We start from the raw sequence: 12078 nt of genomic DNA, 5'->3' as shown, positions 1-12078 counted from the left end.
GATCAGCATGCTGTGCACTGTTCAGCTCCCTTAAAGGCAACCAGTGCCCTGCTGCTCCACAGGGATAAGAAGAGAATGTGTAGAAAGCTATGCAGAGGTAGCTAGGCAGAATTTTTTCATAGAATCAGCAGATGATGATGGTCCATAAAAAGAAGTGCACCATCAGCATGTTAAGCTGTCAGAAGAACAGAACAATTCACTGTGCTAGGAGAAAAAACACTTGTCTGTGTTTTAAAGTTGATGCTGATTGAGCTGCACTAATGTAAAATACCATAATACTGATTTTGGAGAGTACCTTCCCAAGAGGATAAGAAAAAAGGGCAGAGATCTCTTTTCATACATGCTGGTTCAGCTCAGGTCACTACCATGCGAACCATAGCTTCTGTATGGACATGATTCAATCCTCATTGACTAACTGCCACACCCAAAAAAATGCACAGTATTTAAGGGCTGAGTGAGTTTTGGGGAAGTTTTATTGTGCTGGAAGATAAAAGGAAAAGGTAAACTTCAGAGAATCTGAACAGAGTTACTTGACATAACTCAGTAGTGGATACAAAGGCTTTTCAGCAATATTGGCCAAGGTTTTACTCCTTTTGTAAAAGTAGCGGTCTGTCTGCGAGTTCCCTCTGCCTTTGCTCACACTGACTATTCAGAGCATGGACTCCCTAATCTACATTCCAGAGACTCCTCACAAACCAAACCTGCACATTTTCTGTCTCTCACCACAAATACGTGTTTTGGTGAAAGTTTGAAGTACAGTTGCTAAGCTGTTTGAACCTAGATCTCGCTTTAAAGGCCAAAGACTCTCCACTCTACCAGTTTTGGTATTAGGTCCAGTAAACTATGAGCCAGTGGTGCCAAGTTTGAGAGGCATATCATAATCACAAATGCCTTGCAATTTACTCTGGATTTTACCACACTAGTGTGAATGTGGACCTCTGTGAATTTAGTCAAAGAAGTTTCAGACCCGGGCTCTTAAAATTTGTATCCCTAATGTAAGACTTGGTTGGTGTATTCAGCTAATGTGTTTGTATTATAATAAATGTTCTGATTTTTTTTTTTTAAAGATACATCTGCAGAAGTGAAAGTGGGGAACCCTTTCATCCTGTTACAGCAGAATCCATCTCAGCTGCTCTCCCACCTTGTGTTTGAGAGACAGGTTCATCCTGACAGGTTGGTGCTTTTCAGCTTATATACTTCTCTAGGTTATTTTGGTGTTGGTGACTTTGGACCTCAGCCAGGATTAAATTATCTTGCTACTTAGCACAGGTAGTACAGCCTTTTGTGTCCCACCAGCCGATCGCTTAATGCTGCGAGGATTGGTGTGCAGGGAGGACCTTAGTCAGTGGCTTTTCTACCAACCTGAAGATTTTTGATAGGGAAAACTGGCTCCATAGTTTTAAACAATTACTGTGTGTTGTGAAGAGAGAGTGCACTTACGTGGATTTTTTTAACTGAATGTATGACAGTTCAGAGCAATGAACTTACTGTTTAGCAGTGTAATAAAATAAAATAGACCAGTAGGGCTTCTTTAAGAATACAGCTGGGCATGGCTCTTGCCCTGGTCAGTAGGCAAACTGGATGATCTAAGGTCCTTCCATCACAAATTAATAATTTAGGCTGGCATGGAAAGTGTCTGACTTGACGAAGTAGCCCTTAAAAAGATGAGCACTAATGGTGAACTGTTCTAGTATGTTGCATTTAGGTAAAAGTCAATGTTTGAGAAGTAAGTTAGTTTTCTTTAAAGGAATGGCAGATAAGCTCTGAGTTATTGATGTTGTGCTGTATATGTTTTTTTCTTACTGGGTAAACAGGATATGTACTCTTCCGCTGTATGTACCTATGAAGAATACTAGGGGGCTTGTGTTCACAAAAAATTTGGAAGATTTATGAAAATGTGTAGTTGTAAAGTACCTTTTATATCTGCTGCGTAAGCTGGTTCTGTTTTCAATCCTGCAGGCTTTCTTCTCTTTTGGCTAAAGAAGAGTTGAACTTGAATGTACAGCAAGTTATTGTTAACTGTTGCTGTGAACCACTGTCCTTGTGCAGTGCAAGGCAAAACAGCCAGGCAAAGTCTCTTTTTACAAACATCAGCAACTTAGCACACCAGTGTGCCTACCACTGCCTGCCAGATGTTGAAATACCTACTCACAATTCTGCAGTGACCTCTGTGGGTATTTCCACTCAGGCCCCACCCTCTGTGAATGACTTGAGCCAGCACACACTCACTGCCTCCTCCCTGGACTTCCTAAAGTCTCAGTCAAAGCTAATGGCCACAGTGGCATGTCTAACTGCATCTAATATTCAGAAAATTCCCAAATCGAGTTTATCTTGGATGGAATTTCGAGGCAAACGGGAGGTGCCCTTAGGTTTGGAACAGATTTCCAGGGAGTGTGAGGCATTGTTGAAGGAGTTCCCAATATTGGAACGATTTCTTCTTGCTATGTTTGAGCCACTTCAGAATCAGCAAGAAGAAGGTAGCAGTTTGGCTACTGTCTTCTCTGGCAAGGCATACATACCTCTGGTTCTCCTGGGACTGCATTCCACCACAGCTGTTAAGGTATTAATGGGAGTCTTTGAACAAGCTCTTGCTGCAAAGGACTGGGACAGAGCTCTGAAGGTCTTGGATCTGTACAGTCAGGATGTGGAGGAGCTGGTCAGTGTGAAGGACGCTGTGCTGAGCTGTGCAACTGCTGAAGGTAAGAAGGATTAAGTCAGGCTTTTTTCCCTTCATCTTTTTTTTTTTAATGAAGATTACATGGATCAGGAGGTGGAAACTAAGGTAGTGGTCCTTGGGCAAATCCAAAGACCCAGATCCCTTCCCTTCCTTCATCCTAAGTTTGCTGTCTCCAATGGTGTAGTTTGTTTTGCAAATGTGCAAATCCTGACCAATTTAGTACAAGAGAACTGGAATGCATCTGTGGTGTTATTTTTATGTGAAGAGCTGAATACATCAGGTCATTAGTCATAGTACCGTTAATGGAACATCTCTTACAGCAGTGTCATTGTCATACATGGATGATGTATCCTGTGGAAGGAGGTGCCTTTTGGTGTCTGAAGATAGTAAGTATCCTATGCTAACTTTGGTTACTTCCCAAGAATCTGATGTTTGGGATGAGTCTCGCATAGATTTTTTTTTCAGCATTGTACTGTTTCTTTTGGTGACATGATCCAGTGAGGATGAGGATTTTTTTTATTTTCCAAATTATAGCAAATCAGTTTCAAACTAGTGGTTTGTTTCCTCCACAGATAAGGATGGTTGGCAATACTTGTTCGCAGTAAAAAATGCAGCATTGAGAAGTAGGCTGGCCTTGCGCTGTCTGGACAAATGGCCCCTTGATGCCTGTTTGGAAATCCTAGCTTATTGCATTTCTGATTTGGGCATAACTGATGAACTAAAAGCCAGTCTGCAGAGCAGGAAGAAAGAACTTCATGTTTATCAAAAGGTACAAAGTCATTCTTCAAGTAACCAGTGAGATGAAATAGGCAGCAGGGAGCAAATATGCTTGACCTTTGAAAAAGTTTAACCCTTGGTTCTTTTTTGATCATAATAGCTTTTCAACTCTCATCCAAAACAGTTCATGTATCTTCAGTGCTGTAGTATCCAATTAACACTCTGCTTCTGTCCTTCATAACTTTCCTACTCTCCTATTAGTAATTCAAGTCTGCAAACATGATTAGACATAAACATTTGTGTGAGGCTGCTTTCTGGCAAAGTGTTTGTTTTTCCATTCTATACAAATTCTAGAGCCACTGGAAGCTTTATGTGGCAATTCATTTTATAAGCTTGAGAGGTGCAGATGTATCCAGGCATGGTGTATGAGACTAGTGGTCCAATAAGCGTGTTTGTACTGCTGTCAGTTCTTCTAACTCCAGGGTAGTGCAGATACCCAAGGTAAGTCAAACTAGCTGGCCTGGAGTTCAGCACAGACTGAAAAGCCACCACAGAGCAAAAGGAGTCATAAATCCGTGCTGAGCTCTGTCTGGCGGTGGTTTTGCTAACTGACAGTTAGCTCAGTTGTCTCTCTGTTAGTACCAGCAATAACTGCAGTATGCATGTACTTTTTCATCCATAATTATTGCCATCTAGTCTTTTAAAAACTTTCCCTTATAAACATGCTTTGTAGATTCATACCTCTGAGAAAATTGTGTAGTCTTTTTTGGAGTGCTAATGCATTACATCATCCCAGAAGGGGCTAGAGATAAATATGGGTCTCCTTTTTGACTTTTTTCTTTGTATGAACCAGCTCTTAATGTGATCAGCTCAGCTGTCTTAGACTTAGTGATTGCTGTAGATAAAGCTTTTAAAATTTGTGCTACCCTTACTAACTTTTTCAGATTCTGAATGTGCAAAATGAACAATTGTGGAATGACTGGCAGGATCTGAAAAAAGCCTGCACTGATGACCCCCAGGCTGTCATGAGTATCATTCTGAAAGCAAAGGTGAGGCATCGTGTGAATTTTGTTGAAGTAGAATGTGTTAAACTTTGAATAGATAGATTTGTTGAAGTAGCATCTTAAAACAGCGATCAATGGAGATTACCTTGGGAGGAAGGATTCCTTTACTCAGTTCTGTGCTACAGAAACAAATACAGATCTGTGTTTAACGTCAAGATATACATGTAGTTAATAATCCTTAAAATTAAGTTATAACTCTTACTCTGATAATCCTTAAGTTTAAGTTATAACCCTTACTCTGAGATACAACCGGTTCTTTTCTCTTGGAATTTGGAAGAATTTAGTAGCGTGGCTTTTGCCATAATACAGGCTTGATTATTATCTAAGTATTAATACTGTAGATCTGACTGGCTTTAAAAGTGTCTCTCTAAAAAGCCAGCTTGCTTACTGCGAGATCAGAAGGTATTCTTAATGCAGGCTGTGACTGACAAAAATGACTATCATCATCTTCCCCTTGTCAATGTAATTATTTACTTTTTGCATGTGGGAGAGGAGTCTAAGCTACAGAATTTCTTGAGAAGTTGATCAGAACTTTGGGAGAAACAGCTGTATCAGTGAGGGTAGAGTTTATCCTTCTTTTATTTTCACTTTTTTTCATTTTTTTAATTTTTTAGGATTATGAGTTGTGTGAGGAATGGGGGCACTTGTATCCTGTCCCAAGAGAAGACTTGATCAACCTTCACCGTGAGCACCTTCTCCACTTACTGGAGGTGGGAGACATGGAAAAAGCATTGCAGGTAATAGCAAGACTCTTTCAACCTTACATCCATAGGTCAAATACATTGAGAACATTTTCCTTGCATCCTTTGTGTGTGTTCTCATGGGCTTTTTTGGTTCCTCCCTTAAGAGATGCCATTTGCTTAGATATGCTTTCAGGATCCTGGCTCTGCCCTGTTCTGCTTAAGTGAAAATCGTGCTTAGGTCTTGGACCTAATAGCACAGTGTCATGCACATGGAAATGAAAGGCCCCTTTTATTTGAAAAATCATAATGAAGCACTTGTGCTGCTTAAGCAGAAGAACCAGAAGTGAAACTATAACAGAAATTGGTCAGTTGGGCTTCAGTGCCCAAATTAGTGAAGTGTGAATTCTTCTGGTTTTAGTAATTATGGAGCTGTTGCTAATAACAGAGAGTGTAAAGTGCAGGCTCTTTCAGACTATGTAGTGTTGAAGGTATTCTGGAAACAAAGTGGAGACTTCTGATCACTATACCTTCTGTCCCATTCCTTGCTTAATTTTTTGCTTACTTTAATTTTAAAAATATTTTGATTAATAAATGGAGCAATAGGCAATGAGTAGTCGATAAATACATTATCTAAATCACCCTTGTGTATGTAAGACACTTGTGCAAGTTAATTTGCTTGCTGGACAGACTCACAGACTGCCCGTTATAAAGGCCACTTGCCAGGAATGTAGTAGGGATTCACTGTATTTTGTTTGGTTTTGTAGCTTTTACAAAGAATTGAAGAACCTGGTATTTGCCTTGCCATCAGTGAGCAGTCCCTTGACCAGCATCCGAACTTGGCAGCCTCTCACTTCTTGGCTGATTACCTCACAGCTCACTTCTATGCAAATCTGACAACAGCACGCCGTAATGAAATTCAGGCACTCTATATGGGATCAAAGGTGAGTTAAACTCTTCCACTGTGGGATTAATGGCAATATATAATTATATAAGTAATTTTATAATACATAATATATACATAATATATAAAGTCTGTAGATTTTACCAGAGCATTCTCACCATATCAGGTCTAAGATCCTGAGTCTCAGGATCCAAAGGAAAGTTAGAGAAGACTAAAAACTTTTCTTCCCCTTCTCCATCTCTGCAGTTGCTATATTCTGATGTGGTTGTAGCTACTAATACGAGCAGAGCAGTCTTGTGTTTGAGCTGTAGGGAGTAGAGGAACACACAGGCTAAAAGAGGGAGGTGGTGGAATAAAATAAAATTGTGGTGTTTATCAGGACAGTTGCTATCTTTGTCCCAAGTGAAAAAGCAGGCATCCTCAACTTGCTCTCTATGTCAGTAACACCAGGTGTCCTACATATGCCCACCTGTATGGAGGACTTTGACACTTACATGGCATGTTTCTCCCAGGTGCCTTCCGAAAGCAGACAGTATCACTCCTCTTTTTGGATGTCCGTTGCCTTTACAGAAGTCATACAGATTCTGTGCTCAGCCTCGGAATAGATGCATTAACCAGTAGATTATCTTAGTCGAATGCATTATATGTAAACAAAATGCAGTGCTTTTGGTAATGTCTGTTTTGTTATAGGACTACAAATAGCAGCTTGCTCCAGTGTGTGCCACAACAGTATTTTGCTGGACTTCCTCTTTCCTTAATTGTCCCTTTTGAAGACATGATTTAATTTGAAAAGTGTCCATATTTAGGAGAATTGCTCTTTTCTTGATGTTTCCTCAGATGATGGAAGGATAATGATTGGGCTAATATTCTTTTTATAAGCTTATTTTAATAAGAGAATATTCTCTACCCTGCTACAACATATTTGTCATAGGGTCACAAAATGCTTTCCACTCTTCAACTGCCTCTGACATGAGGCAGTGTTTTATAGAATGGGAAAGTGGAAACTAAGCAATTTCTGTAAATCCCCTCAGAAATTCTATAATAGAAGTAGGAATAGGTCTGAGAAGTCCCACCTCCATTTTTTGGCCTCTGTTATTACATTCTCTGCATAAGCTACTGTGCTAGTTTCTTGTCTTTAATCTCACCGAAACACAGATTTGAAGGTGTATAATTTTAACATACGCTTTTTTCCTTGTGTCTCAGGTGCTGCTGACTCTGCCTGAGCTTTCCCGTGTTAACTACTTCCACCTCTCCTCCAGGCCACTGCTCATGCTGGAACAGCTCCTCATGAATATGAAGGTGGACTGGGTAGCTGTTGCTGTGCAGACACTGCACCAGCTCTTATCAGGACAGGAAATTGGTTTTACCATAGAAGACATTGACAATTTGCTCTCAAAGTATGCAGAAAAAGCTCTCAACTTCCCTTTTGCATTAAAAGAAAAGAGATCAGGTGACTTTCCATGAGAATGCTGTTTTTCACTTGGGAAAGAAGGGCCAATTTCCCCCCAGCATTGTTTCGCCAATTGTCACAACATTTTTAGATGTGTGCCTCCAGTCTCCCTCTAGCCCGGAATTTGTTCTTAAAGTCTTTGCCTGTCTTGTAAATAGATGTTCTCAAGGACCAGTAGCTTCAGAAGTTTCTTGGGCTTTCCTCTGTTGCTCCTTTTTGGGGTCTCTTTTCTTACATGATATAGTTCAATTTTATTTCATTCCTGTTTAACACAAAGTCACTGTCAACTTAAGCAGCTCTAAAACCTGCAGCCAACCGCATCTTCCCCCAAGTAGAATGGGGATTTAATCTTCCATAGTCTTTCCCTCCTACCAGCGTCCTGTTCCTTTTTTCATATAAAAGACTTTTAAACTTGGAGTTCTATGTAACATTCTCAGCATGGTTCTCCTGGTTTGCAAATCCCTTCTCATCCATGTTGTGTTTGATTCTCCTGCATTTGGTTCTCTCCTTTCGGGGTTTTAGAACTGGAACAGCAGAGGGTGCTGCAGATCAAGTCCAGTGCTTTTTTTTTTTTTTCCACTGTACTAAAAGCTCATGGTGTGTGTACTTATCTGTGTCTATTTATACCTCCATCTATGGTACCAACTTGCTTTATGCCTGTTTTCAAATGTTGACTTTATTTCATGATTTGAAGATGCAGGTCTTGCTAACAAAAGCATCAGAACTATCTACCTTTTCTTGCCAAATGACCTATAACTTTGCAAGTATGTGCCTTCCACTGCGATGTGAAGCATTTAATATTTGCCATGAGCATCTGGTGTCAACGAATTGTTTTCACATCTGATACTTATTCTCTGCTGTATTAATCCTGCTTTGATAAGGATCCCTTTCTCTGTATTTTAGATCATTGAATTTTCTATAGTTTTGCATGAATTGTGGGCTAATTTTCATGAAAACATAGCAATTTGTAATTAGTAGCTACTCCCATTTTGTGCTGACATTCTTACTTGCTGCTGTGAATGGATTCCTCTAATCTTTGTAAAAACAGGTAGATATATGACCAGTATTGTTCTCTGATTTTTATTTTTTTTCTTCTCTTTGTCCTAGATTCTCTGATACATATCCAGGAAAGTCTCAACCAGGTATTGGAGTGTGAAGCACTGTCTAAATCGGGATCATCGGAACTATCTCCTGTCAGCTTTACTGGTAAGATTAAGACTTTGGTGGCATTTTCTTTCAATCTGTTCTTGTTTGTTTTATCGGCTGTGTATGTCCCATTGCTTAATACTAACTTGGGTCACATTTAATGCGGGTTAGTAGGTCTCTACAGTTGTGTGCTTTGGGCCCAATTAAAAGAAAACTTAAAGGGGAACAAGAAGTGTATGGCTTTGTTTTGATTTTTGGTAGGTATCTACAAAATGCCTGAAAAATTGGAAGCCCATCACTGTGGTACTTCTCCCTGTCTTCCTGTTCTATTCTCAGTCACTTTTTTTCTTCTAGATCTTAGCTTTGGTTTTACAGTAGACATCTCATTCATTTTGTATTTTTTTTGTCATTCTTTTGGTCCTTGAATTTACTTTTTTTCTAGGATCCCTCTTGTGACTTAAGGGAAATAGCACACCTTTTAATGTCTGAAAGGCTCCACTCACAGTCCTCAAACACAAATAAATAGAAACAAAACTTAAGCCAAAACAACTGAAGAGTATTTGTGGCTTAAAAACAATGGCAAATCTTTCTATAGGTTCCATTCAGCATCTAATGCAAGAGACACACTTTTTGGAGGATGTATATTGAGTGATGCACAACCTGTGCTCTCAGGAAATGACTATCAAAGGATAGCCTCAGACCTCCAAGGCTGGGGATTCTCAGCAAGTGATGGGCCTGAACTAGGGCTGCACAGTGATATCCTGATCTACAGTTTAGGGAGTCTGAACTGTTCTCTGGTTCTCCATCCTGAACTGAAGACTCTTCTTGCTCTGCCTACATGAAGTGACAGCAGTGTCTTGGATTGGGCTGTGTAGATCTTCAGTTTTTCTCATAATGGTCAGCTTAATATCTATATGTTGTTACAAAATTTGAATACATTGTCCTCTAATATTCCTTTGCAATCCAGTATCTACTTAGATGAGCATGAGTTAGGAGTGGAATTTTTTTTCCTTTTTTGGTTTAGTATTCATGTACACAGAAAAGGGCTTGTAGGGCTGCAATGACATGTTGAACTTTTTAATTAGCCTGTTGTGTAACTGGCTCACATGATATAGACTAAAAGCTTGTCTAATACTGTAAACTTGTTTCAATGAGTGTTTCATTGGCAAGGTCAAAGATCCTGAAGGCCAAAGACTTAAACTCCTGCCTCTTTGAACTGATTTCCCCACGGTAGGTTGTAAAGGGGAGCAGAACAGGGAGGGATATGCTGTTGCTAACCATACCACACCTCTCCTGAGATGACAAAGAAATCTCAGTCTTCAGGAATATCAACACTGGGTATTCTTAAGATTATATTTTATGCTATATTGCTTTTTGGTATCCATATACCAGGGTATGTTGGTTTTTTTTTTTTTTCTTCCTGCTCTAAGTCACTGCTTATGATACAAGAACAGATGTTGACAAGTTGTCTTATACTTCTCTAATTGTTATGGTAAAGGTCTATTAATAACTCTGTACTCTTGCTGTAAGTTTACAATCTTACAATTTTAGCTTAAAGCATACATACTCCTTACACAATGTTGTTCTGCCATACCTGGCTGAAAAATAATGGTAGTCATCTTGTGAGCCAGAAAGGTCTTACAGCCTCTGTAAGTCTGTAGTGTTTTCTGGTGTTCAAGACTCCATTAAACAGCTCACATCCCATTCCATGTTCTTCTTGGCTGGGCTCTTTTTAAGGTGTCACCATATCTGCAAGTCCCAGAGATAGAAGTCTGCAGCAGAACTTGTTTCCTCAGGAATTTGTGCCTCCTGAGAAGCCACCACCAAAGCAGCAATGGATACCTGATGACACTGAAATGATATGTATGGTTTGCAAAACTGAACGCTTTACTATGGTAAGGAGCAGAATCAAAGTACAGAGATTCCTAGACTGTGACCTTAATATGAATACTTGCTCATAGTCTGTTTCCTAAGAATCACTAGCTACTTCAGCAGGTTTGTCTGCATCAGTGTAGGCCTGACAACATTGCCAGTCCTTTGATATTTAACCATTAGTTTCTATTTAGTGCAGTTGAGGAGACTGGCAACAGTTATCTCCTTGCAGAGTCCTGCGAGCTGATAGAGCCTAAAGAGGAAATCTGGTTATCAGAGAGGAGACAACTACGAGATCTCAAAAATATTTAATAATAGCAGTATTAATATTCCAAAAGGCTGTCTAGTTGACTGGGCTGGCAAGAACTAACATGAGTATCATATAAATCAGATTACAAATATAGAAAATGTAATTTTTGTTGATGTTACACTTTTCTAAAACCTGTTGTTTCACAGAGTACTTGAGCAACTGCATTGCTGGTCTAAGGGAGAAGATTAATTTTGAGTTTTGCAGGTGTGCTGGCAGTCTGTTATCTGCTATTGCTTAGAAACAGTACTGTTTTCTCAAAGTATCTGTTGCTTCTGAATTTGGAAATTACTAAGATGGTGTCAGAAACACAGTCTACGGCTTCTGACTTTTCCAAGAGATGATCTGTTAGCACTGTGATTAAAACTGGGACAATTTAAATAGTGGAAAGCTCAAGACTGCAGCAAACTTGTTTTAAATGCCTGCCTCTGAGTTTGTTTTTTTTTTTTTCTTTGCCATGCCCTCTCTGTAAAGGAATTGTAACAGTGAGAATGAATTACTGTGTAGTTCTGAAAAGCCTTATCATGCATGGTGTTTCCTCTCTTCAAATGGAGTAAGTTTACTCATAAGTGGAGGCAGATATAGGAGGGGACTTCGATAAATTCTTACTGTTGCTCATTCATGACCTTTTTTGCTTAGTTTAACAGGCGCCATCACTGCAGACGCTGTGGCAGGCTGGTGTGCAGCTCTTGCTCCACCAAGAAAATGGCAGTAGAAGCTTGCAGAGAAAATCTGTCTCGTGTATGCGATCAATGCTATAGCTACTACAACAGAGAACATCTGCCTGGCTTGGTACAAGACACAAGCGTGTAAGTCCTTCCATTCTATCTAGTTCACCTCAGTTTCATGTACATGGCAGAATACATGAATGGAATGAGAGAGAAATAAGCATTTGGATTTATCTCGTTAATATAATAACATCAGCTTTTTGGCCTCCAGCTGTTGGGATTTTCAGGTTTGATAGCTGTGGGGATGTTCTGTATGCCTCAGTTTACTTTTTGTATTAGAAAGAACACCGGCGAGCCAGGCAACAAAGTCTTTAATTCTTTAAGCACCGATTGACCGTTAAACCTAAGAATTGAATGCTGTGATGCAAAACATATTCAGCACAAACTTCTACAGTGTGACAAAGTTTTATGCAGTTTACTTGGCTTCTAGGTTAATATCACATGTTGATCAGCTCTGCTGAACATATCAGTGTTTTAATGTTATTTCACAGTCCCTTGATTATGACTCCTTGAACCCTTGGGGGTTCAAAAGC

The 12078-nt window shown here is 39.6% G+C and overlaps 1 protein-coding gene across 7 annotated transcripts in view; it reads left to right on the top strand.

Annotated features, from left to right (window-relative positions):
- Nucleotides 1-12078, top strand: part of ZFYVE26 (zinc finger FYVE-type containing 26) — a 51640-nt gene that overhangs the window by 22728 nt on the left and 16834 nt on the right. For 6 of the 7 annotated variants that reach the window (XR_012628889.1, XM_074868085.1, XM_074868089.1 and 3 more), the window contains 11 exons: nucleotides 1068-1173; nucleotides 1960-2699; nucleotides 2998-3063; nucleotides 3250-3446; nucleotides 4339-4443; nucleotides 5073-5195; nucleotides 5906-6082; nucleotides 7246-7492; nucleotides 8600-8698; nucleotides 10376-10533; nucleotides 11457-11626. Coding sequence is in view for 6 of the 7 variants with exons in the window: in XM_074868085.1 (XP_074724186.1) it covers nucleotides 1068-1173; nucleotides 1960-2699; nucleotides 2998-3063; nucleotides 3250-3446; nucleotides 4339-4443; nucleotides 5073-5195; nucleotides 5906-6082; nucleotides 7246-7492; nucleotides 8600-8698; nucleotides 10376-10533; nucleotides 11457-11626 (2188 nt within the window). In the remaining variant the exon portion in view is untranslated. The remainder of the gene's footprint in view (nucleotides 1-1067; nucleotides 1174-1959; nucleotides 2700-2997; nucleotides 3064-3249; nucleotides 3447-4338; nucleotides 4444-5072; nucleotides 5196-5905; nucleotides 6083-7245; nucleotides 7493-8599; nucleotides 8699-10375; nucleotides 10534-11456; nucleotides 11627-12078) is intronic. The other variant, XM_074868088.1, reaches the window with a different exon arrangement.

This window comes from Strix uralensis, chromosome 4 (assembly GCF_047716275.1).
Source record: "Strix uralensis isolate ZFMK-TIS-50842 chromosome 4, bStrUra1, whole genome shotgun sequence".
Lineage (NCBI taxonomy): Eukaryota > Metazoa > Chordata > Aves > Strigiformes > Strigidae > Strix > Strix uralensis.
This window is presented reverse-complemented; position numbering and strand designations above follow the sequence as displayed.